The sequence below is a fragment of the Oryx dammah genome, unplaced genomic scaffold (genome assembly GCF_014754425.2).
Source record: "Oryx dammah isolate SB20612 unplaced genomic scaffold, SCBI_Odam_1.1 HiC_scaffold_2, whole genome shotgun sequence".
NCBI lineage: Eukaryota > Metazoa > Chordata > Mammalia > Artiodactyla > Bovidae > Oryx > Oryx dammah.
In genome coordinates, this window is record NW_024070186.1 from 193755386 (window position 1) to 193778308 (window position 22923).

Sequence of the window (22923 nt, forward strand, 5' to 3'; positions counted from 1 at the left end):
AACCTGATTGAACTTTTTGGTCAACCCAATATATATACAGAGTAGAAGAGTAACAATTATAGCAAACTTATTTTGTAGTGCTCATCTAGTGCCGAACACTGCTCCAACATCTTCACATAAGTTAACAAATCCATCTTCACAACAATCCTATGTGGTAGGGAAACTGAGACTCAAAGATTAAGTACCTGCCCAGAGTCACAAAACTATTAAGTGGTAGAGCTGAGATTTGAACCCGGGGATTGGACCCCAACATTGTGCTCTTGGCCACTCTGCTTTAGCCTTAAGTCTCCTTGTCTATAAAATGTGACCAGACATGATGTACACCTTAGGTTTAATCTGGGGATCAAATGAGCCCCTGGCTGTGACAGAGCATTGCAAGTAAAGAGCACTGTAGCGACAGCAGGGGTGAGGGTTACCCCTTCTCGTGATTGCATCTGAGTCCACTGTGTGTGGATGAAGGGACCAGGGGACTTAGCTGATCCCTCTCTGTGGTGCCCCCCACCAGGATCCCCTCACAGGCCTCAGGGGTGGGAGCCGCATCCGGCATGTGGTTTGGGGCTGCATCAGGTGATCACGTGTCGCCTCTTTTGTCCCTTTGAACAGGTGAGGGGGAGGTACAGGGGTGGGTGGTCTTGGTGAGGGCAAGGGAGGTCGGCAGCCTCTGCTGAGAGCACCTCAAGCAGGACACAGTCTGCAGTTCAGGGCAATCAAGGGAGCTGCCTTCCTGTTGCCTTCGTAAACTTCCGGTCCTTGTGCAGGGAGAAAGGGAGGCCACAAAGGCCGGGCCCGGCAGTACACGAGCCCTGAGGAGATCGATGCGCAGCTCCAGGCTGAAAAGCAGAAGGCCAGGGTGAGTACGCGACTCTTCGGGCCACTCCAGTGGCCCAGGGTGGCACTCAGAGAGGCCGGGCAAGGACCACCCGTCCTCTGGAGGAAGTCAACACCTGGGGTGTGGTTGGAGGGGGTGGGCGGTGGGCCTTTGGTTGACCTCTTGGAGCTTTGTTTCCTCAGCAGTGGGTCCCTGCTTCTGTGTTGTGGGGGCTCTCCCTCGCCACGGCCCTGCATGTCTGCAGCGCAGGCGCTCCGCACCCCCCTTGTGTGATCCGGCCTCCGCCAGCCCCACTGGGACTTGACACCCTGCCTTCCCCCTCCCGCCACTGACAAGAGTGCCATTCGCGCTTAGCACCCCCTCCTGCCTGCCCCCCTCACTGGTACTCCCGCCCTTCCCCTCCAGTCTAAGCTTAGGAGGTCCCTCTGTCCCTCGGTGCTTTTTCCAGCCCACTCTCAGGAAACAGAGCATGTTTCCGTTGTTGGTGTCCGTGACCCTCCCACACCATTAGATCCTCACGTGGATGAGGGCCACAGGGAGCTGTCAGTGCAGATGACCGAAGTGTGACGTGTGAGGGAGAAGCCGCGGTCGGGGAGGGTCTGCTGGAGCAGCCTGCGGCTGAGCAGGACCTTGGAGAATGTGTGGGCAAGAGCTAAGGGGGTGAAAATGCTTACGGTTTTTGTAAAGGATGTTTCTAGGAGGGAGGCAAGAAAGGTAGAGGGAGGCGGCACAGCAGGGCATCTTTGTGGGCAGTTTGGAGTGACTGACCCGCCCCTGACTGGGAGTGGGAAGTAGGGGCAGGAGGAGGCTTGCCTGGGAAAATGAGTACAAATTGGCAGCTGCATGTGGAAGCAGGGGCAGTGGGAGGGAAGCCGAGCAGGACTGTGGTTTCCAGCCCCACAGCCAAGTCCTGTGGACTCCGGGAGACGAGCGCACCGAGGCGGCCCCAGGCACCTGGGCTGGGAAGAGGAGCAGGGCCTCGCATGGCTGTGTGAGGGGTTGGTTGGACTGGGAAAGGCTTCTAGGCTGTGGAGCCAAGTGAGTAGGCTGCCTGAGACCCAGGTCCCCCATGGGGGCCAGCGTAGCAGAGTAGGACTCTTATCATGCTTGGTCCTAGCCTTCTGGGGGCTTAATTTCTCAAGGTTCACAATCTGGGGCAGGAGGGATGGGAGGATCATGGTCTTGGGAGTTTGGTTTGCATCTTTTGATTCCTCAGATTGCCCATTTCTGAAACAGGAAGAAGAGGAACAAGGAGAAGAAGGTGGAGATGGGGCTGCAGGTGACCCGAAAAAAGAGAAGAAATCCCTAGATTCTGATGAGAGCGAGGATGAAGAAGACGATTACCAGGTACTGAGTCTGATGGGGACCTGGGTCCTGGACTCATTATTCAGCAAACGTTCGTCAGTTGTTTCCCAGTCCCCGTGGTACGTGCAGAGTCCTTACACTTCAGAGTTTGCACTGTAATAAGATACAGACAATAAGGAAGTCCACGAACAGTGTAATTTCAGGTAGCCAGAAGTATCAGGAATAAGATGACCCACGATTGAGGATACAGGATTGAGGAGTGGTACATGGCGAGAAGGTGACTTTTAAACTGAGGTCTGAAAAACAAGGTGGAGCCAGTCATGTGAAAATTGTTTTGCTGAGTCGTTGAGGCAGCCAGGTTAGCAAGTGCAGTCCAGGGGTCAGAACAACCTAGGCAGGTCCAGGGAACAGGCTAGTGGGGCTGTGACTTGGTGGGTAAGAAGTGGAGTTAGGAATGAAGGAGGAGCGGTTGGCAAGGCAGCACCTGTGCGGTTGTGAAGGGGTTTGGTTTAATCGTAGTAGGTAGTGGGCAGCTGGTAAAGTGGGGTGTGGGCGAGAGAGAGGACCAATGCGTGCGTGCTTAGTCACTTCAGTCATGTTTGCCTCTTTTGTGACCCTGTGGACTGCAGCCTGCCAGGCCCCTCAGTCCATGGGATTCTCCAGGCAGGAATATGGGCTAGATTTGCTTTTATCTGCAGAGTGAGTTGTACAATGTTGAGTGCAGAAGCCAAGAGCTGGTAGCAGGTATCCAGACAAGAAATTGTAACTTGCCTTAAGGGGGTGGCAATAGCAGTGGAGAAAAGTGGGCAGATTCAAGCTGTGTTTTAGAGATGAACTCTTTGGAATTTGTCCGGGGTTGGGGTGGTGGGGCTAAGGGGAAAGAGAGAAGGCCTTGCCTGGGCTCGTGGAGAGGAACGCACTGAGTATGCAGTTCTGTTTTAGATGAGTTAAACTTGGGATGTCAGGTATCTAGGTGAGGTATATACACGTACCGGCTGGGTAGAGGTGCCTAGAGCTCTGTACAGTGCTCTGATGAACAGGTGTTTGGAAGCTCTCTCTCTGGTCTCTTAAAGAGAACAGCTGGGTTGACAGGGCCTGAAACTTTGATCAAACCTGTTGCATCAAACACCTGTGCTCTCAGTACTTTCTACACTTTCCCTGGGCCGCTGGGAGGTGCAGGGTGCAGGTCCGCCTCCCCAGTCTGCAGATGTTGAGCTCGTTCCCAGGTCCCACTTCCCCACAAGCAACTACTCTGGGGACCCAGCATGGCTAGCAGCCAGGTGTGAGGTTCCATGGAAACGGCTTTCGGAGGCTGAGCTCAAAGTGAGGGAGTACCTCTGTGCTGAGAGCTTGTGAATTGGGCTCGGGTTCACGTCTCCCATGTACTTCTTGGTTGATGTCAGGCATTTTATTGTGTCTCTGCTCTGCTATTTGTGAAACTAGGGTGATGGTCCCTGGTGGCCCGGACACGATACAGGCTGGACTTGGTCACACACACTCCCGCGCATCTCCTGGGCTGGTGCAGACACACCTGAGTGCTGTTCCCACCGTGAGGCTGGGCCCAGCGTCACACAGCCTGGGGAGGAGCAGTTTGTTCTAGTCCAGGCAGGCTGTGGAGATGGGGGTGACCCTCGGGCACTACAGGACCAAGCTTCTCCAATGTCCGGCTTCTTGTCCTATCTTAGCAAAAGCGCAAAGGCGTGGAAGGGCTCATTGACATTGAGAACCCCAACCGGGTGGCACAGACAACCAAAAAGGTCACACAGCTGGACCTGGATGGGCCCAAGGAACTGTCACGGAGAGAAAGGTAACTGCTGTTTCTGAGCCTCGTGGCTGAGGCCCCAGCTCCTCTGCCCTCACTTCTGGGCCCTGAGGTCTCCAGTGGTCGGGTGGGGGCTCCAGTTACAGTGTTTATTTCTATGTGATCTCATTCCCTAAAGGCCCTTTAGAAGTTTCTCGAAAAAGGGAGGAAAAAAAAAAAGTTTTTCACTAGTGGAAACATAGGGAAAATGCAACAGCAGGTTCAGACCTGAGCGTTACACTTGAGGTAATCCCTGGGGATGTGGACAGTCATGCTACAGCCCCTCCCTCAGGAAGCTCTGCTCCAGGTCACCTCCCTTATCCAGCCTGATCGGATCCTCCTGAACCTGCGTCCGTCCCTGACGTCATGGCTGTGGGGTTGGGGGCCTGTGCTGATGGGCAGTGTGGGGAGACCCACCAGTTGCCCAGTCCTCTCTCATCTCAGGTGAAAATGAGGCTTCAGAGAGCTCCCTGTGGGCGGTGTGAGGCTCGCACCTGAGGACTAAAGTGCTCCGCACACGGCTCATCTCTGTTTTCATGCCTACCTGGTGATGTCTAGGGTCTCACAGGAGGTTGTGGGCTGCTAGGAAAAGCCACCCTGATTTCTCCTGGTTGTGCTCTTTGATTTAAATCCACCTTGCTGTGCTGACCCCATGAGAGCTGAATAGGGTCTCTGTAAACCCCACGGGGAAGGCCCATCAGCTTGGGGTGTGACTGAAGGCTGCCCAAGACCCTCCCCCTCCAACTGCCTTCTCACCACTGAGGACCACCCACCCCCCAAGGTAGCAGAGTGACAGACGGCCTTTACTAACTTGCTTGTGAGTGTCCGTCAGGGAGGGGGCACTTGGCCCCAGCCCCAGTGCTTGGCCTTGATTCTGGCTCCCGCCTCCAGCTCAGCTGACTGGTGGGGAAGATGTCCCCTGTGACACCTCTTTATCTAAACAGAGAGGAAATTGAGAAGCAGAAAGCAAAAGAGCGTTACATGAAGATGCATTTAGCGGGAAAGACAGAGCAAGCCAAGGCCGACCTTGCCCGGCTGGCGATCATCCGAAAACAGCGGGAAGAGGCTGCCAGGAAGAAAGAAGAAGAGAGGAAAGGTAAGTCTGAGCCACTGGTGTGGCCGTCTGAGCCACTGGTGTGGCTGCCTGACCCTGGCTCTGGATGGAGTGAAGCCCTGTACTTCGATGTCTTGCTGTGAGGTGGGTTTGGGCCAGATTGCTCAGGAGGCTGTGTGCATGTGTTGCTCGGGAGGCTGTGTGTGTGTTTGTGTGTGTGTATGTATTTTTCTCACTGTCAGATGGAGGTGGGCGTTCCTGCCTACCACCTCCCAGGATTCTGGAAGGGTCCAGCAGCAGGAGAATTGGATCTCAGCAGAGCAATGTCCGCAGCATTTGAGGGAGGCCTCAGAATGCACCTGCTTTCGAGGCTAGAAGGTTCCACTAAGTCTCTGGTGCCTTGTATAGCCAGGAGACCTGCTTGGCATCACCACTGTATGTCTGAGGGCTTGGGAGGGTGTGGTGGGCTGGGCTTCCCGGATGAAATCTGGCCCAGGTGTCCCTCTTCCCCATGCCTGCCTTCCAGTGGGGTCGAAGGTGGTAGGGTTCTCCCAGGCCAGGTTGGCTGTGAGGAATTGGTCTGGTTTAAAGGAGCGTTTGTCTCAGGACCTTCTGGCCTTGTGCATTCCTTTCTCCATCTGTGGGGGAGCCATGAGTGTTGGGCATCTTGCTGTCCTGCATTCTAGAGGCCTGGAGACGCCCCAGGGCATTATCACCACTTTGGAGATACCAGGTGATCTCAGCTGACCACCAGGAGCTTGTTTCACAAACCCCAAGCAGGAAAGGGCTTCGTGTGTGACTGCTTGAATGTTGCTGATTTCAGACTTCAGAAGTCACAGGGAGAGGTTAGAATTAAGAGTTCTCCTGGGAGCGGGCTAGGAGGAGTTCTGTTTGCCCAGTAGATTGCGTGTTGGTGGGCCTTTGTGGAGGCGGGTAGCCACCCAAACTCAGCAAGAATGTCTGGACACATGGGTCCGGTGGCTTCCATGGGAGGGCGTCAGACAGGGCCCTTCTTGGGTCTCTTCCACATCTGCCAGCTGAGCCAGTTGCACAGACTGTTGTCTGAGGCCTCCTGGACCTACATTTCGCTGATTCTGGGGTGTGCAGGGCTATGTGTATGGAGGGGTGGTTTTGTGTGACTCTCTCTCTTCCTGCTTCTCAGCAAAAGATGATGCGACCTTGTCAGGAAAACGAATGCAGTCTCTCTCCCTGAACAAGTAGAACCTGTGTGAGGAGAGACCAGGGAACTGGGCCGTGCTGCCAGGACCTCTGCTGCGTCTCACCCGCCCTGTGCTCCGGCGCCGCTGCAGCAGCCCCTCGTGGCAAGGAGCCCCCCACGGCCTGGGACCTCCTTTTCATCTTGGCACGGAAATCGTTTGGGGGGATTGGGGGGGGGGGGGGGGGGGGGGGGCAGCTGCTATCTTTGAGACAGAAAGATGCAGGACAGCATTTCACATGTAACCATTCAAATGTTTTGGCTGTTTTTAGAATTCAGAACCCTTGTTGGGGGGCACCTGGGAGGTAGGTTAGGAGGAGCTTCCGTTCGTCTGGTAGATTGAGAGGCGGGGGGTGGATGGGGCCACCGTAGCTGCTGACGAGTTTGCAATGGCCTGTCTGCCTACCCCCCGGTCTGTGTTCCCTGGGTGCTCAGAGGAGCTGGCAGCTGGCAGCCTGTGCCCATGGGTCCCTGAGGGTCACGGCTTATCCTGGCCAGTCCCCTCTGACGGACGCTTCCCTGCCCTTCCCACCCCACTCCCTGTCCCCTACCCTGGCCAGGCCCCGGCCGGTTCGTAACCTTGCCCACGGATCACTTTGAGAAACCTGTTTACTGTGCAGCACCCAGGCACAACACGCTCCACAAATCCAACTTGTATATTTGGCAAATTAAACTTGACATTATCGTAATCCTGGTTCTGTGGTCGCCCTTGGGGGCCCCCATGCCTGAGCTGTTTGCACCCAGCAGGACCCTGTGTCCCTCTCAGACCCACCTCACAGGGTTCCGGTGCCACCAATCCTGGGCACAGGGACTGGACCCCGGGCATCCGAGCCAGGATCCAGGACCGCAGCATACAGGAGCCACCCGTCTCTTCTCCTTTAACCACGCAGGGACCTTAAGCCAGAGGGGCCAGGGGCTTGCGTGCGGCGTTGAGTCCTGTCCTCCTGGTGCCCCCTGGTGGTGCCAGCCCCAGGATTTCAGTTCTGGGAGGAAGCAACCCAACACCCAGCACTGCTGCTTGGCCCTTACCTGTTATTACCTCGTTCGCGGTGGGTGGCGGTCGGGAAACCCAGGCTTGGCTCAGTCACGTGGGCTCCTGAAGACTCCGCCACATATGCAGCCAGCCCTCTGGAAGGGATGCCACTTCCCAAACAGCAGCCTCCTGAGAGGTGAACAGGTGCCAGGCACAGGTTTGCTCAAGAATAATGGGGAGCTGGAGGGCTTCCCAGGTGGTGCAGTGGTAAAGAACCTGGTTGCCAAGGTGGGAGATGCCAAAGATGCAGGTCTGATCGCTGGGTGGGGAAGGGCCTCTGGAGAAGGAAATAGCAGCCCCCTCCAGTCCTCTTGCCTGAAATATCCCATGGACAGAGGAGCCATCCATGGACAGGGTTACCATCCATGGGGTCACAAAGAGTCAGATGCAGCTGATCGCACAGGCACATAGGGATCCATATAGCCTGAACTGTCTCCTGGGGACTTAGAGTTTTTATTTCCTGATTTAAAAAAGAATCAGTGGGTCTCCAACTCCGGAGGTTATCCTGAGAACAGAGAGGCCCCAGAACAGCAGGAGAGGAGCCACCTTTAGGTACCATTTTTCCTGTAAATGTGAGCCTAGCTCACTGTTAGAAGATCTACTGATGTAACGCATTACCTAGTTAGACTAAAAACCATGTGATTTAAAAAACCCAGTAAAATAGGAAGGGGGGGGATTATCCTTAAAAAATGAGCAGTTATTAGAGAAACCAACCGCAAACATCAAATAGAGAAACAGTAATTTCCTTCAAAGCCCAGAACCAGCCCAGAGTGTACAGTCCCCAGTCTTGGCATCTGACTGCTCAGTGACAGACGGCGGGTCCTGGCAGCTCCCAGGCTGGACGGCGGGAAGCAACCACAGGGGAGCCACCTCTGTGTGAGGATCAGCTGTGCTGGCAAACGACAGGAAGCTACCAGTGCCCTGCCCAGACTGACCCCTCCTCCAGACACAAAGGCCGGCGTGTCTACAGTTGCGTTTTTATTACCTCCACGTTCTGAAGCAGTTCATGAGCACCAGAGTGCTTTGAGAACAGCTTTTACAATTAAAGCATTTCTTCAAGAAAAAAAACAATCGTTCCTTCCAGAGCCAAGCAGCAGCCTCCCATCCCTCCCCGTCCCTCCCCTCCTGTGGGAGCAGCCCTGGTGGGGACCCCACCCGGTACCCTAGAAACTCAGCAAAGCGGCCCTCAGCCTCCCCGACCCGCTTCAGCAGCTGGGCCGAGGGCAGCACACTCCTCGCAGGTCACATGATCTTGAGGTCCTTCAGGGCAGACTCCAGGCTCTGGGAGGAGACAAGCAGGAAGGACAGGCTGGTTCTCAGCTGTCCTGCAGACACCCCACCACCACCCGCAGGGACCTGGCGCCGGACACAGAACCCGCCCTTTGGGGTCAGGTGACCTGGGTTTGAATCCTGGCCCTGAAGGAACGTACTGCAGAGGGTGCCAAGGGGTCCTCACTCCACTGAGGGGCCCTTCTGCAGGGACAAAGGGCTAGAGTGTCCAGGTGGCTGCCAGGGAGAAGGTGGGGGGTAGGGGGCCCGCCCTGGGGACCTGGGGGAGGCAGGGGTGGAGGTCAGGCCTCACCTTCACATCCCAGATGCTCATGCCGCCGTCCATGCCGGTGGTGCAAAACTGCGAGCACTTGGCCTTTCCCCCACTGAGCACCGAGATCTGGCTGCAAAGAGGAGCAGGGCTTTACAGATCCCACCCTCCCCTCCAGGAGCCCCCTGACTGCTGGGGGAGCCCGCTCCAGTGAGGTGTGTGCGCCCAGCTGGGAAGGATCACAGAGGACAGGGCTCCCGAGTCTACTCTAGAGGCAAGCAGCAGTCTGTATGCAAGGGACACAGGGCGGCGTGGGCAGGGGACGTGCGCCCAGGGAGTCAGTGACAACACGGTGTGATGGGGAGAAACAGCCAAAGGTGGGGCTGGGAGGAGGCACGGCTAGTTCCAGAGAGCCTTGGAAAGTCAGCAAAGCGGTCTGGTCTGAAGACATGGGACCGGCGGCCACAGGAGGGCTTAACAGACAAGGGTCAAGGCCTGGCCGTGCTCATCTGCTACGGGGCGGACACCCACAGCTGGCAGGATTCAGGGTCTCTCGCTCCGATCCCACCCTAGCTTCTCGAGGAGACCGCTGCCACACTCTTCATTCCGCGCCTCCCCACCAGGTTCTAGCCCCAGAGCCGCTGCAGCTCAGGCCCCGGCCCGCTAGGAGTCCGTGGGTCGCTGCCAGCCCCCCGCCAGACCCGCACACCCGGCCCTGCGGCGGTCCCACACCGTCCCAGGGCTGCAGAGCGAGGCTGCCCGCTCGCCAACCGCCTAATACTAGTCCCGCCGCCAGAAGAGACGGACCCGCCTTCCTAAGTGGACCCGCCTCCGGGCCCCGCCCGCACCTGACGCTGTTCTTGTGCAGCGAGTCCAGGCCGGCGCCCGCCGCCGCGCTGCCTTCTGAGCTCGCCTTCTTGTCGAGGTTCTGGAAGCGCTCGCGGGCCGTGAGGCCGCGCTGCGAGCTCTGCTTGGGCACGTCCAGCCGCCCACCGAAGCTCAGCTTCCCCGCGGCGCTGTCGTAGGTGAAGAGCACCGGGAAGCAGTCGTGGCCCTGCGGCGAGGGGCAGGGCGGGGTGCTACTAGAGCGCTGGCCGGCGGAGGCGCAGCGCCCCCACTTTCTTCTAGGGGAGCCCCAGGCCCCGGGGGAGGTGCAAGGCCAAGGCACCCCTGGCCACCAATCCGGGCGGTGCCGGAGGCAGGGCATGGGTGTAGTGCCAGGCAGCCGATGCCCGCTCAGGGACCCCGCGTATAGTAACGGGCCAGATGTTGGGGCTGAGCACCTAGGAGCGGCCCCCTCCGCCCACAAGGCCAGCATCTGGTTGAGAAAGCTGCTCTGGGACTTCCCTGGGAGGCCAGCAGCTCCGTCCCATCCAGACAGTCACATGTGCTCTGGGGGAGACACGGCTGGACCGTTCCCTAGGCAAAGTGGGCCTGATCCCCCTGGGACCCCAGTAAGTTTGCTGAGGCCTGAAGAGAGACTTGACAGAGCTGGGCGGGAGGGGCGGAGGAAGAGTGGCACCTCTCTGGGCACACGGTAGGACCCCCACCTGCCTCCGCCCACCACAAGCACCCACTCTTTGAGTGTGGTGTGGCCCTGTCATTTCCATCGGCCAATAAAATGTAAAAGCAGGAAGGTCTGGCCCAGGGCATAGCTCCCCACGTCCCCCGTCTCCAGATGGGAGACAGCCCCTCTCCCAGCACCCAGACCGAACAAAGTGAGCAAGAAACAAACGTTTCCCGTGTTAGGCCACCGCAGTCGGTGCCACTGGGGATTGTGGTTGTCATTACCCCAGTGTAACCCCACCTATTCCGAGTAGAGACGGACGGATGGGAGGGAGGGAGGCAGGAGAGGCATGAGCAGGGACAAATTGAGGGCTGCCTGGGCATCTTGGGGCCACTGGGAGACCTGCTGTCACCAGCCCCTCTCCCGGACCCCCTCCTTACCGCCGCCACCAGACTGTTCTCCGTGATGAAGGTGACGGCCAGTAGCGGCAGCGTTTCAGAGGCCAGAGTGGCGACACTGAGAGAGAGAGCACAGTGTCAGCCACGCCGGCTCCTGGTTCTCGGTGCTGGGGCACAACCCCACTCGAGTGACCCGTACTCACGCCATCTTCTTGTCAGCATCGGCCAGGCACACGGTGCTGTCGTGGCTGACCCAGGCCACACGGCTGCCGCTGTCTGAGAAGCAGACGCCGTGCACCCAGCCGCAGCTACTGCTGGACTCGAACATCAGCTCTCCGAACGGCATCTTGGAGCCCCATGGGGTGGGTGCTGGCCGCTCCTCCACCTCCTTGATGTAGGCTGAGAAGATCCTGCCGGGAGAGGCAGAAAAGGGGATGGATGGGATCTGGGAGGGACCCGAGAAGGGACTCCCGCCCCCGCCCGCTCTCCCAAACTGGCCTGCTGAGGCCAGAGCACCTAGCTGAGTTTGTGGGTACCAGGGTTGGCTTTTCACGACCTGAGTCTTCATGTTTGGAGAAGTCTGGGCCTCAGTGCACACTTGTGCAATGGAGTGGGGCCAGGAGGTCTCCCAGCTACAAGTCCTGGGAGCTCTCAGGACCGAATCCGCTCCATGCCCGGGGCCTCTAGTGCCTGCTGTAGCCTCACTGCCCAGGGGCGATTCAGAAATGCAGGCCATCTTGCCTGGAGCTGGGAGCCAGAGGCCTTGGGAGACTCAGGGGTGCTGGGCCCAAAGTGAGAAACAGCCAGAGGCAGTTGGAGTCTCTGTGTTCCAGGTCTTAAGATGACGAGGCAGAGACTGTCCGAGCCTCAGTCATTTATATCTCAGTGTGAATAAAAACACCCACTCTTTTCCCCTCAGATGAAAATCAGGAAGCTGAAGGAGTGGGAGGTTCTAATGAGGACAGGAGGGCCTAGAAAAGAGATCCTGCTGACATTAAGTGGCAAAGGTGTATGTCCTTCTAAGACTCCCCACAGGCCGGACAGAGGACCCAGGAACAATCCTTCAAAGAGCAAAACCTCACAGTAGCTGGACTGAGGCCCCAGGTCACCTCGCTGGCAGCAGAGCTGGTCTGGAAGGCGGGGCTCTCAGGGCGGGGCTCTCAGGACAGGTCTCCCCTGACCCTCCGACCCCCGATGAATCCTGTGTTGATGGCAGGGCCCCCGCCCTCACCGGCATTTGAAGTCGCAGGAGCCGGCGGCCAGGAGCACGTTGTTGGGGTGCCAGTCCAGGCTGAGGACGGTGGAGCGGATGGGCTTCTTGATGTGCTTGCACACCCACCTGGACATGGCGGCGGTCACACAGGTGGCGGGGGAGAGAGGGACAGACAGGTGAGCGCCCTCAGACCTCAGCACCTCAGGCTCCAGGCTCCCACTGGGCCCTGCAGACCGCAGAGGTCCCAGGAGGGAAGGGCCCGGGCCAGCTGGGTCCCTCCCTGGATGGGAGCGCCACCCCTGGTCTCCTTTCAACCTTGCAACTACCCTGGGGCCGTGGGTTAAGGAGAAGTCACGAGGCTGCTCACTGGTCAGGGTGGGACCTGAACGCAAGTCTCTCGGATCCCAGTCCAAGCTCCCGACTGGCCTCTGCCCTCAGCGACCCCGGAGAGAAGGTCGTGACATGGCTGGAGCTTGTGAGTGGGCCCTGGTGCGTGATGACTGGTGCCGTGGGCAGGTGATTTGCCTTGGGGCCTTTGCTGTAAAGTGGGGATGGCAGCGGGGCTTCCCTCATAGCTCAGTCGGTAAAGAATCTGCCTACAGTGCAGGAGACCCGGCTTCAATTCCTGGGTTGGGAAGATCCCCTGGAGAAGGAAATGGCAACCCACTCCAGTATTCTTGCCTGGAGAATCCCCTGGATAGAGGAGCCTGGTGGGCTACAGTCCACGGGGTTGCAAGAGTTGGACACGACTGAGCGACTAAACCACCACCGCCACCAGGGATGGCAGCAGACGCCCAGTCCAGGGGGCTGTGGGGGTCATTGCATACGTGTGCAGGGCTTAGTGTGATGCCCGCAGAAGCGGCCCTGGTGTGGCTTGTGCCCTTATTACTAGAGGGGGCCAGGGGAGGCCAGGCGCTGTGCAGAGAGCCCCTCGCCTCACTGCCAAGGGCCAGAAAGGACACCCTTCTCGGGTCCTGTGAACAGGGGTCCTGACTCCCCGTCCAGTGGCTTTCTGGGACCCTCCTGTCCCACCACCTGTTGGTCTGCAGCCCCAGGTCCCTCCAAACCCACGCTGACCCCACCCGGGCACCCACCAGTCATTTTCCTGCTCAAAATAGCAGATGGAGATGACACGGGAGCCACTGCCCACAGCGAACTTGTTCTCCTTGGGGGCCCAGCGCACACAGCGAGCGGCGCGGTTGATGCGCAGGATGACAAGCGTGGGCTTCCACGTGCGGCCCTTCAGCGTCCACACGTAGGCGTTGCGGTCTGTGCCGCAGGTCACGATGCGGTTACTCTCCGGGGCCCAGTCAATGCCTGTGGGGGGGGAGGAAGGACTAGGCTGAAGCCATCCAAGCAGAGGTGGCTCGACAGTGTCCACAGAGGAGGGGCTTCGAGGTCACAATCAGGATTGAATCAGGGGGTGCTGCTAGAGTTCACTGGGGGTGTTACAGCTCTCTCAGCTATCAGCAAACACACCGAAGGCCAAGCCAAGAGACAAAAATAGAAATGGGTCCCTGGTAATGCTGACGTGCTGGATCAAGCCTTTCCTGAAGCCCTCAAACATCTGTGTTTTTCAGTAACATGAACCCATCCATGTAACTGCTTTATAACTTAAGCCAGTCTGAATCAGGATTCTGTTATCAATGCTTGCAACCCAAACTCTCCTACCTAACACCGTGAGTAGGTGGACGGCCTGGCTCTGCCCTGCCCTCGTTCAGGAGGGTGATCCCAGAAGCCCAACCCACCTGTCACCTGTCCATTGTGCTCCTTGAGTTCGTGCACCTGGACCCACTTGTTCCCGCTCTTCTCGTAGATGTGCACCTCGTGATTGTTGGGGCAGATGGCGATCTCTGCAGGAGAGACGGGCAGACGTGCTCAGGCTCCCCTTCCCCGCCACGAGTCCTCCCCTTCACGGGCCACCCGGGAAGTACCTTGTCCTTCGTTACTGGCCTCTCCTCTGCCTCGGGTCTCACTGGACCCACCCCCCCTCCTTGGGACACCTCCTCAGGGCTTGGCCACTCCTCACCTGTGTCCACCACCCCCAATATCCCTAAGGCAGTCTTGTGAGCTCTCCCTGCCTCCCCCCACCCCCCAGCTCTGCCCCCTGGGGATACCAGGCTCCAGCCACGGTTTCTGGGCTGTTCCTGATGACCCCAGGCTCTGCGACCTTGGGGTCGCTGCACCCGCCCTGGCCTTTGCACTTGCACGCTGACTTTCACTTCCTTCGGGTCTCCGTGCAAATGTCACCTCCCCCGAGAGGCCTCACGGGCCACCCTTTCGAAGCCAGCCCCCGGCTCCATCGTTTTCCCCTTACCTTGCTTGTTCCCTCGGAGCTCATTTCACTGCAGGCTACACTTCCCACCCCCAAGCCCTCACTAGCAGAGGACAGGCCACCTGCCCGGCGCCCAGTAGTGCCCACCACAAGCGGGGCTGCCCTCTGGCCTCCAACCCTCAAGGCCTGCTCGCCTGGCTACCCTGCTTGGGGTCCCTTCTCTCCTGACACTCAGGATCTCGGGGTCGGGGGTGAAGCAGGGGCGCAGCTGGCACAAGGAGCCTTGGGGACTCACGGGTACGGTCCTTGTTCCAGGCGTGGCAGCTGATGGGTTCCACCAGGAAGCTGTGATAGGCCATGGCTGCTTGGCTCCTGTGCCCAAGACAGGGAGGGAACACAGGTCAGCACCCTTTCTGGCCTCGGGGGAGGGTGTCATCACTTGTGCCTCAGTTTCCCCGTGGGTGGAGCACCGTCCCCCTCCAGGCCCCCTCCTGCTGGCTTTTGCACGTGCTCTTTTCCCTCTGCAGGTAAGGTCAAGCCTGATGGTCCTGGGAGGCCGGTTCCACGTGCTAACACTCTCCATGCCGCCAAACATCCCCCCTCCTGTTCTGTCCAGCAAACTCCTACTCATCTGGAAAGACCCAAAGTGGACATTCTTGAACCCCTTCTCTCCCCGCCTCAGCCTCCCAGAGTCACAGGGAGCCCAGGGTGGAGCCCAGCCACACTGCTTGCCAGCTGTGTGACCCCGGCACGTCACTCGCCCTCTCTGAACCTCAGTTTCCACATCTGCAAAATGGAAATAGGAATCCTGCCCTCCCCCGCTTCCCCAGAGATTTAAGAGGGTGAAATAAGATAACACATCACGCCTGGCACATAGTAGGTGTTCATGAAACGGCAGCTCTTGGTCTAGAATGGATGTGCTGGCCCTCGGCGTGCTTCACCTGTGGAGGGTGGGCCTCCCGGCAGGGGCTGATCCTGAGCACACCCACCTCAGGCCTTCGCATCAGCTGTTCCCTCAGCCTTCAAAGCTCTCACCCCAGATGCCTACACAGCTCCCGCCCTCCCCACTGGCATTCAAGTCTGCGTTCAAGGCTGCTTTCTGATCCAGGCTGCCACCCACCCCAGCCCCAGACTCTCCCAGTTCAGTTCAGTTCAGTTCAGTCGCTCCATCATGTCTGACTCTTTGCAACCCCATGGACTGCAGCACGCCAGGCCTTCCTGTCCTTCACCAACTTCCAGAGCCTACTCAAACTCATGTCCATCGCGTCAGAGATGCCACCCAACCATCTCATCCTCTGCTGTCCCCTTATCCTCCCGCCATCAGTCTTTCCCAGCATCAGGGTCTTTTCCAACGAGTCATATCTTCACAGCAGGCGGCCAAAGTATTGGAGTTTCAGCTTCAGCATCAGCCATTCCAGTGAATATTCAGGACTGATTTCCTTGAGGATGGACTGGTTGGATCTCCTTGCAGTCCAAGGGACTCTCAAGTCCCTCGTTTTCCCCTCAGATAACCCTACTGAGCACAGGTTACATTGTTCTCCTTTATACTGCTGTGTCTTTTTCCCCCTGCTGGAATGTAACTCGCTTGATGGAGACATATACTTCTGAGCATCTTGTTCACATTGCTACCCCTGGCGCCTAAATGCTTGGCACATAGTAAGTGCTCGATAAATATTTGATGAACAGTTTTTTACTGCCATTAGCGTCCAGCCTGAGTAAATTATTTTTTTAAATGTTAAAAAGAAAAGGCCAAGCAACATTTCCTGAGCGCTCTGCACTCACCAGCTCTAAGCCCTCCTGTATTCTCAACCTGAGCCCCAGATGACGGCTGTGGAGGCGGTAGTCTTGGGGGGAAGCCACCTGCCCAGACCTGCAGCACCCCCACCCCACCATGTCTGGGTGTCCCCAGGCCTTCAGCCACCTCCCCCATCTGACTGGAAGGTTTGTGGCCCACGGCTGGGCCCTGGGAAGGCCACTTCTCAGCCCAGGCCTGAGCCCTGATGTCCCTGGCTGCTGGGGTGCTGCTGGAACCCTGGGGTCTCTCTCTGCCCCCAGCGGGGGTCTCAGCCAAGACCCCTGAGGGAGGAACAGTGCTAAGCTGGGGCCCATCAAGCTGCGGTGTCACCCACTGTGCTGCTGGGGACTCTGGTGCTCAGCGACCACAAATCCCACTTTAATTTATAGCAGGAAGTCCTGCAAATTTCCCGGGGCAGCAGCGGCCAGGCACGCACAGGTGTACAGACAGGACTGAGCAGGGCTCGCCTGGTCCCTCAGCCCCAGACCCAGTGGGTCCTCGGGCAGCCTTTGCTAAGAGAGAAAGTGGACACTCAGCCAGGCTTGAGGCCACACACATTCGTGCGTGGTCAGCCTTGCACACGTGTGACTGCCCCCCCCCACACATGCATGCTCAGCCTTGCACACACACACACATGAGCACGCAGCTCCCAGGGCGGCTGCCTCCCCAGCCTCTGTCTCCTTATAAGGCCTCTTTTGTGTAAAGCAAAGGCCCCGGAAGTGGCGCCTGGGAGCCACAGGCCTAGGTCAGCGGGCCAGACGGGGTTCCCCTAGTGCTTCCGCTGCATCCAGGCTGGGCGGGCAGGGGGTCATCCGTGTCTACACCGCAGATGCCAAGATGCAGGGTGGGTGCACCAGGCCTGTCCACTAAGCTGTGCTTATCTGGCCCCCTTTCCCTTAGGTCACCGGTCATGGTGGGGATATTAAGGTTAGATGCCCACTTCCAAATGCAGCCGGGTTCTTCTTGGCCCCTGACTCCAGGGGAGGCTGACCATCCCCCAGCCCTTCACCCTAGGTGGCCCAGAAGGAAAGAAGCCTCATGGCTGCAACCCCAGGGGTCCTGGACCCTAGACTCAGCCAGAGCAGAACCTGACTTCCTGGTTCTGTCCCAGTCCTGCTGTGTGGCCGGGTACCTCTGCCCTTGTGGGCTCTTGGTGACAGTGTCCAGACCTGTGGGCCAGACTCATAACAGTCTAGTGACATTTCAGGGTTTCAGGCTATGAAGATGGAGAGGTTGGGTCTGCAGAGGACAAATAACACAGCTGAGAGGACTCGGGGAGCCCTGGCCATTTGTTTCCTGGGACCCCAAATTTCTCAATGTGAGAGGGAGGTACAGTAGCACAGTGGGACAAGCAGGTTCAGAGCACACCTATCAGCCAATCACACTTTAGTATAAATTCAGATAGGAATACTCCCTAGTCTACTAACCCACACCTTAAAGCAGGGAGGGGGTACAGCTGAAAGGAGTGGGAGAGAGGAAGACAGACGTGTTTCCCCTTTTTCATAACTTCTGCAAAGCAGTTGAAGCCAGCAGGGCCTCCCATCCCCCACAGGCTACAATTCAGGAAGTGGGAGCCCAGGGAGGGGTGTGGCTTCTCCAGCCACTGTAGCCTTGGGGCTCAGCCTCCTGGCTCCTGGATCAGGGGATCATTCCGTGTGATCAGACCCAGGAAAGCAGCCTTCACACCAGGCCACCCAGCCATAGGAACAGTGCCTTCATCATTCCCAGGGAAATCTCCACCCTGCCAAGGGGCTGGGGGTGGGTGCCACTGCCTGCCAGTCACCCCGGCTGAGGAAAGTGCCCTGGGGGCTGCTCTGCCCAAGGGTGTGGACAAGGCAATGCTGCAGTGCTGTCTTCTGGTGGAGACTAAGGCAGGATGAGGCCGTGGCCCGGGGACATTTACCCACTTATCCCTGTGACCTTGCCTCTGAGCCAGCTCTGGGGACCCACTTGCTTGTCGAGGACAAAGAGACAGGAGGGGGCCCTGGGGATGGCATTGTGACTGGGAGCCCATGAATGACTAGGGCTCCGTGCCCCCATCACCCTGGAAACAGTGAGTCTGGGGGAGCACGGCCAAACCCCAACAGACTCCCCCTACTCCACCCCTACCTACCCCACTGGCTCCAAGCTGCCCGCTACCAACCTGGAGCCAGGATCTTTCTGTGCTCCAGGTAGCCCTTCCCCCATGTCCAGCATACGGTGGTGCTCAGGACGAATGGACGGGGGTATCACCCAGGGCTGGGCTTTGAGGGTACAGGGAAAGGACAGCAGCCTGATGGCTGGAGGAGCTTTGGGTGTCCAGGCAGGAGGTGCCAAGGACCACATACTGGGGTGGGACCATACACTCCATGGGCGCAGGGGTGTTCGTTTTGTTCGTAAGTGCTTCCCCAGTACCAATTAGAGTGCCCGGCACATAGCAGGTGCTCAGCAAATACTGCTTGACTGTGATTGCATGAATGAATCACATCTATCTTAGTTTATTCCTTACAGACCAGCCCTATTATTTCACTGGTACATATATGCAACTTGTAAATATTTACTGGAAAGTATGCACTCAAGGTTTTTTCCTGATCGGGTCCATGATCCGAAAAGCTCAGAGATCTTTCATTTAAAAGGTCCTCTGTGAGGATTTGGGGAGAATACAGCTCCCTTCCAAAGCAAAGCAAACCAGGTGAAGCTCCCAGCTGCTCAGCCAAGGGTCTCAGGCCTCACGTCTTTTCCTTACACGCTGGGTTCACATTCTGACTCTCTCGACATTGACTGGGTGCTCCTGCCAATGTTTCCCCCACATCTCTATCCAGAAAAGGCTGGGGCTGGATGAGGCACTGGGTGTAGGTTCCTTCTTGCTTTCAGAGAAGCTTCGCCAGCCCGGCCTTTTCTGCATCCAGAGGTTTGGCTGCATTTGAGGCTAAACTAGGCAGGAGCTGCCTGGAGCAAGGAACTCTGCTCTGCAGACACTCTGGGAAGTCCCCACCCAGCTCAGCCACTCGAGGGAGCTGCCAGCAAGCCATTTTGCACTCGTGCTGAGCTGTTACTCAACTTCCTGTTGTGTGTGGAACAACCCTAGCCACCCCAAAAGACCAACCAATCCCTCCTCCCCAACTCCACTGCTGAGGTCTTACAAGCCAGGCAAAGTCAAGTCAAGCAAGACAAGTGAAAATCATCCTAAGGCACCATAAAGCATTAGCTAAAATAATACAGAACAAACAAAACCCCCAAACACATGAAACTCGATGCTGGCAAGACTGTGGAGAAATTCTCATTTGTTGCTAATTTGTTAAGTCTCTCTGAAGGGCAGTGTGGTAACATGCAATTCCAACCAACCAGGTGGAAACAAACGGAACAAAATAACACTAACAGGAACTTAAAAATTGTTAACATTTTTTTGTGGCATAAATTCATTTAAATGCTAAAAAACACAGCCACTGCCTTTTTTTTTTTTTTAAAGCAAACATGTTCATAGTAACTCTCTTTATAATGGTGACAGGATAGAAAAATGCAGATGACTACAAACATGGAAAGAGAAACAGCAAACACGTTGGGATAAAACGTGTGGCTTATATACACATACATAATTACCTAATTTACTTGGCTTCTTTAAATGCCCAGAATTTACCCAGGACTTTGACATACATTCTCTTTTATGCCCTAAGAGAAGCCCAAGAACTCTTCTAGTGTTTGTTTTAAGGAGTAAGAAACAGATGCAGACAAAAACCAAAGTGTGCGCCATCACCAGCTCCTACAACGGCACAGTGTGGGATTCTGACCCTAAATCTCAGAGGTGATAAGTGTATAGGCAGGCCTTATAATAAAAGCAAGGACAATAACAGCGCACATTTAGCCCCGTGTGTGCCTGGCACGCTGCCAAGTGTCTTACACACATGATCACATGTAAGCCTCCCAGCTTGAAAGTTCCTCATTTTCACGGTAAGCAAAGTTGAGGCCCAGGATGGTTAGGCGGCTTGCTAAGGTCAGTGGCCAGTGAAGGAAGACGCTGGCGCTCTTAGCAGCTTCTGGTCTGGAAGACCTTGCCAGCCCAGGGTGCTGTTAACCACCGGGTAGCAGTGCCCGCCAGGCTGCGGGAGTGCGGGTGATTCCCAGGAGAGCCCAGATGAAACGGAGAGCCCTCCAGCTCCGCGTCTACACCGGGCCCGCTAAGGCTGCTTCACGCCAGTAAACCTCTGTGTCACCGTCGCTGCCCCGAGGTCCCGGCCCTGCCCCAGTCCTGGCCGCGGTCCCTGGGCCGCCGGCGAGAGAGGGGCCGCTGGGAACGCGCCGGTCCAGCGCCCGCGAGCTCAGGAGGTCCGCCTCCCGGACCCGAGCAATCCCCCCTGGATCGGACCCCTTCGACCTGGCCCCGGGGTCGGCGGCGGGCTGGGGGCCGGGAGAGAAGGAGGGAGGGAGGAGGGGCGAGGCGGGCGGGGGCGCCAGCTCATTTCCCCGCTGGAGGAACCCGGAAGGCTGAAGGATGGAGGGGAAGTGACTGGGCGTGGGGGCCCTCCGGCTCGAAATAACGGGGGACACCGACGGCCGGGCAGAGTCAGGGGTGGGGGGACGGGAGAGAGGGGAGGCCGAGAGGGCCGGGCGCGGAGGTGGACGCGCGGGCTCGCGCGCCCCGAAGGCACGGAGTGCGGGGAGCGCTGCGGCGCCCTCGACCGGAGGAGGTCGCCCGCCCGCCCGCCCGCCCGCCAGCACCCCGCGCCCCGCGCGCCCGTTCACGTCCAGGGGGGCCCTCAGTGGCCCCTTCTTGTCCCCGAGCTCCCCGCGGCCCCCCATCTCCTGGCGACCCCCCGCAACGCCTTCCCCACCTGCACGCGCCCCCTCCTTGCGCTCCCCTGGACCCCGCCCTTCCGGGCCGCCCCCGCGCCCCCCTCACCTCGGGGCGCCGCGGCCGCGGACTCTGGGCAGTCGACGCGCCGAACCGGCTCTGGGCGCCGCGCCGCGCGGCCACTTCCTCGTGGGCGGGGGGCGGGGCCTCCGGGCTCAGCCCCGCGGGGACGGGGCGGGGCCGGGCGGCGGGCGGGGAGCCCCGGGCCCGCCCTCCCTCCCCCCACGCCTGGGGCCGCGCCCACCCGGGCCGCCCGGAAGGCATGCTCTCCTCTCCGCGCGTCGGGCGGGGAGACTGAGGTTCCGCGAGGGGCGCACGTCTCTGTCGGCCTCGGGCCCCCTCCCAGCGGGGACCAGACCTCCGCATGTGCGGGGCGTGTGGGCAATCAGGGGCAGTCCGAGCCGCCGGCCTGCCGCCGGGGTCCTCACGTCAAAACGGGGGCGCCGCCCTCGGCTGGTCCAGCCCCTTCCTTCCCAGGGCCCACTTCGTGACCCTCTTTCCACCGCCGACCGCTTCCCGTCCTTAAGTCACAGCGGACTCGCAGCCGCCTGAATGTGGTGGGTCTTGGGCCAGGTGGTCCAGGGGGCGTCTCTCCATCCCTGCCCCCTGCCTCATCAATGGGGATGACCGGCAGGTGGCCCTTCCCCCAGCGTTCCGCTCAGCCAGACACTAAGTGGCATGGGCGGATGGTGTGAGGTCTCAGGAGGTCCCGGGCACCCACATGTCTCCCGGCTTTGACCCTTGCTGTTCTTTCTGCCTGGAATATTGACACGCCCTCTCCACACCTGGCCCACTTACCTTTATGTTGCAGGACAGGAGTCAGTGTCTCTTAGGTCACTTTGTCCCTGACCCCCTCAACAGGGTCCTGGGCTCACCAGTCCTGGCTCCCATTACACAATCCCAAGCTGCGGGTGGCCAGGAGGAGGAAATGCGTCCAAAGGTGAGGAGCACTTTGAGATGAGCACACAGGGTGCTTGGTAAACTTTAGCTCCTTCCTGGCTCTGGGCAGACACTGAGGGGCTATTAGCAGGACCCCCACCCCCAACTCCACACCACCACATCCAGCCATGGCAAATATAAGTGATGGCTTTAGTCAGAAAAAAGTTTCAAGTGATCTGTACCAGCTACGCCCCCTCCCATAAGGACACGTGCACTTCAATGCCGAGGTGACACTTGCATCCTTGGATTCCACTTGCCTCTCCCCAGCTTTGCAGATGCCCAGGGAACACCCCCAGGTGGGACTGAGCCCCACCTCTGATGGTGGCCTCCTCCCCCTGCAATGCTCTCACCCAATCCCCTAGTCCTGGACTTGTGACCTAAGAGTTGGTCAAAGGAAAGCCCAGGACTTCGGATGAAGAACCGGAGAAAAGCAGTCATCCTTCATCCTCTTTGATGAAGAGGAGAAAGCAATACCTTCTGGAATGAAGCCTGATGACACGGGGAGTGGGAGAGCCAGGGTGGTGGGGATGGAGATGCAGAAAGTCCCAGGAAATGACCACAGCCCTCCCTGGTCAACCTCCGACGGCAGCCTGAGCTCAGCCTGACTCCAGGGGTTTCAGATACGTGAGCCGGGGAATCCACTTCTGAGTTGTTTCTCTGTTACTCATCCCCAGCAGTGTTCTAACAAATATGCACACCCAAGGCCTCCCTTTCCCTCATTGTGAAACTGAGCTGTTCTGATGAGCCAATGCTAGCTGACTGTGAGCAGAAAGCGTGTTTGTGTTATTCGTTCAGGAGGCACTCGGTAGGCATTTGCCAAATGAATCAATGAATGACGGAACCCGTGGGGCCAGAAGTTTGAACCCAGCTCTGACTCAGCCGCTTGACCTGGAGTGTGGCTTCAGGCTGCTCTTCTTACAGTGCCTGGGTTTCCGCATTTGTGAAGTGAGGCTGAGCCCTAACAAGCCCTGCTAGCCTACCTCACAGGCCTTGCAGTCCTTGTGGGAAGACCCAAGAGACGGGGAACACACCTCAAGCTAGGAAGCAACGGGGGATGTTATTTGAAATGGCTCCATTGGGGGACAGTGCTCTAAGCCTCCAGTGGAGCAAGTCCTTGGGTGGGGAGAACCTGGAGTTCCAAGAACTCAGAGATGTGTGTCTTCCTGGAATATGCCTCCCCCAGTTCCCTG

General features: G+C 58.1%; 2 protein-coding genes across 2 annotated transcripts in view; one reads left to right on the forward strand and one right to left on the reverse strand.

Annotated features, from left to right (window-relative positions):
• Positions 1-6894, forward strand: part of PDAP1 (PDGFA associated protein 1) — a 9894-nt gene extending 3000 nt beyond the window's left edge. Inside the window, exons 2-6 of the mRNA XM_040263105.1 lie at positions 759-850; positions 2066-2176; positions 3820-3941; positions 4880-5031; positions 6152-6894. Of these exons, the coding sequence (XP_040119039.1) occupies positions 759-850; positions 2066-2176; positions 3820-3941; positions 4880-5031; positions 6152-6210 (536 nt within the window). The 3' untranslated portion in view covers positions 6211-6894. The remainder of the gene's footprint in view (positions 1-758; positions 851-2065; positions 2177-3819; positions 3942-4879; positions 5032-6151) is intronic.
• A 1305-nt stretch (positions 6895-8199) lies between these two features.
• Positions 8200-20939, reverse strand: ARPC1B (actin related protein 2/3 complex subunit 1B). Its single transcript, XM_040263065.1, has 10 exons — positions 20843-20939; positions 14467-14543; positions 13645-13749; positions 12991-13213; positions 11915-12022; positions 10887-11093; positions 10726-10801; positions 9627-9832; positions 8821-8911; positions 8200-8519 (listed from the first exon to the last, which is right to left on the reverse strand). The coding sequence occupies exons 2-10, from the start codon at positions 14528-14530 to the stop codon at positions 8481-8483; spliced, it is 1119 nt and encodes a 372-aa protein (XP_040118999.1). The 5' UTR covers positions 14531-14543; positions 20843-20939; the 3' UTR covers positions 8200-8480.
• Between the last annotated feature and the right edge of the window lie 1984 nt (positions 20940-22923).

Coding starts and splice junctions, on each gene's coding strand:
- ARPC1B (XM_040263065.1), bottom strand. CDS start 14,530: ATGGCCTATCACAGCTTCCTGGTGGAACCCATCAGCTGCCACGCCTGG. Junction 10,802..10,886: donor GATGCTGACAAGAAGATGGC/GTGAGTACGGGT, acceptor TCTCTCTCTCAG/TGTCGCCACTCTGGCCTCTG. Junction 8,520..8,820: donor TGAGCATCTGGGATGTGAAG/GTGAGGCCTGAC, acceptor GTCTCCTCCCAG/AGCCTGGAGTCTGCCCTGAA.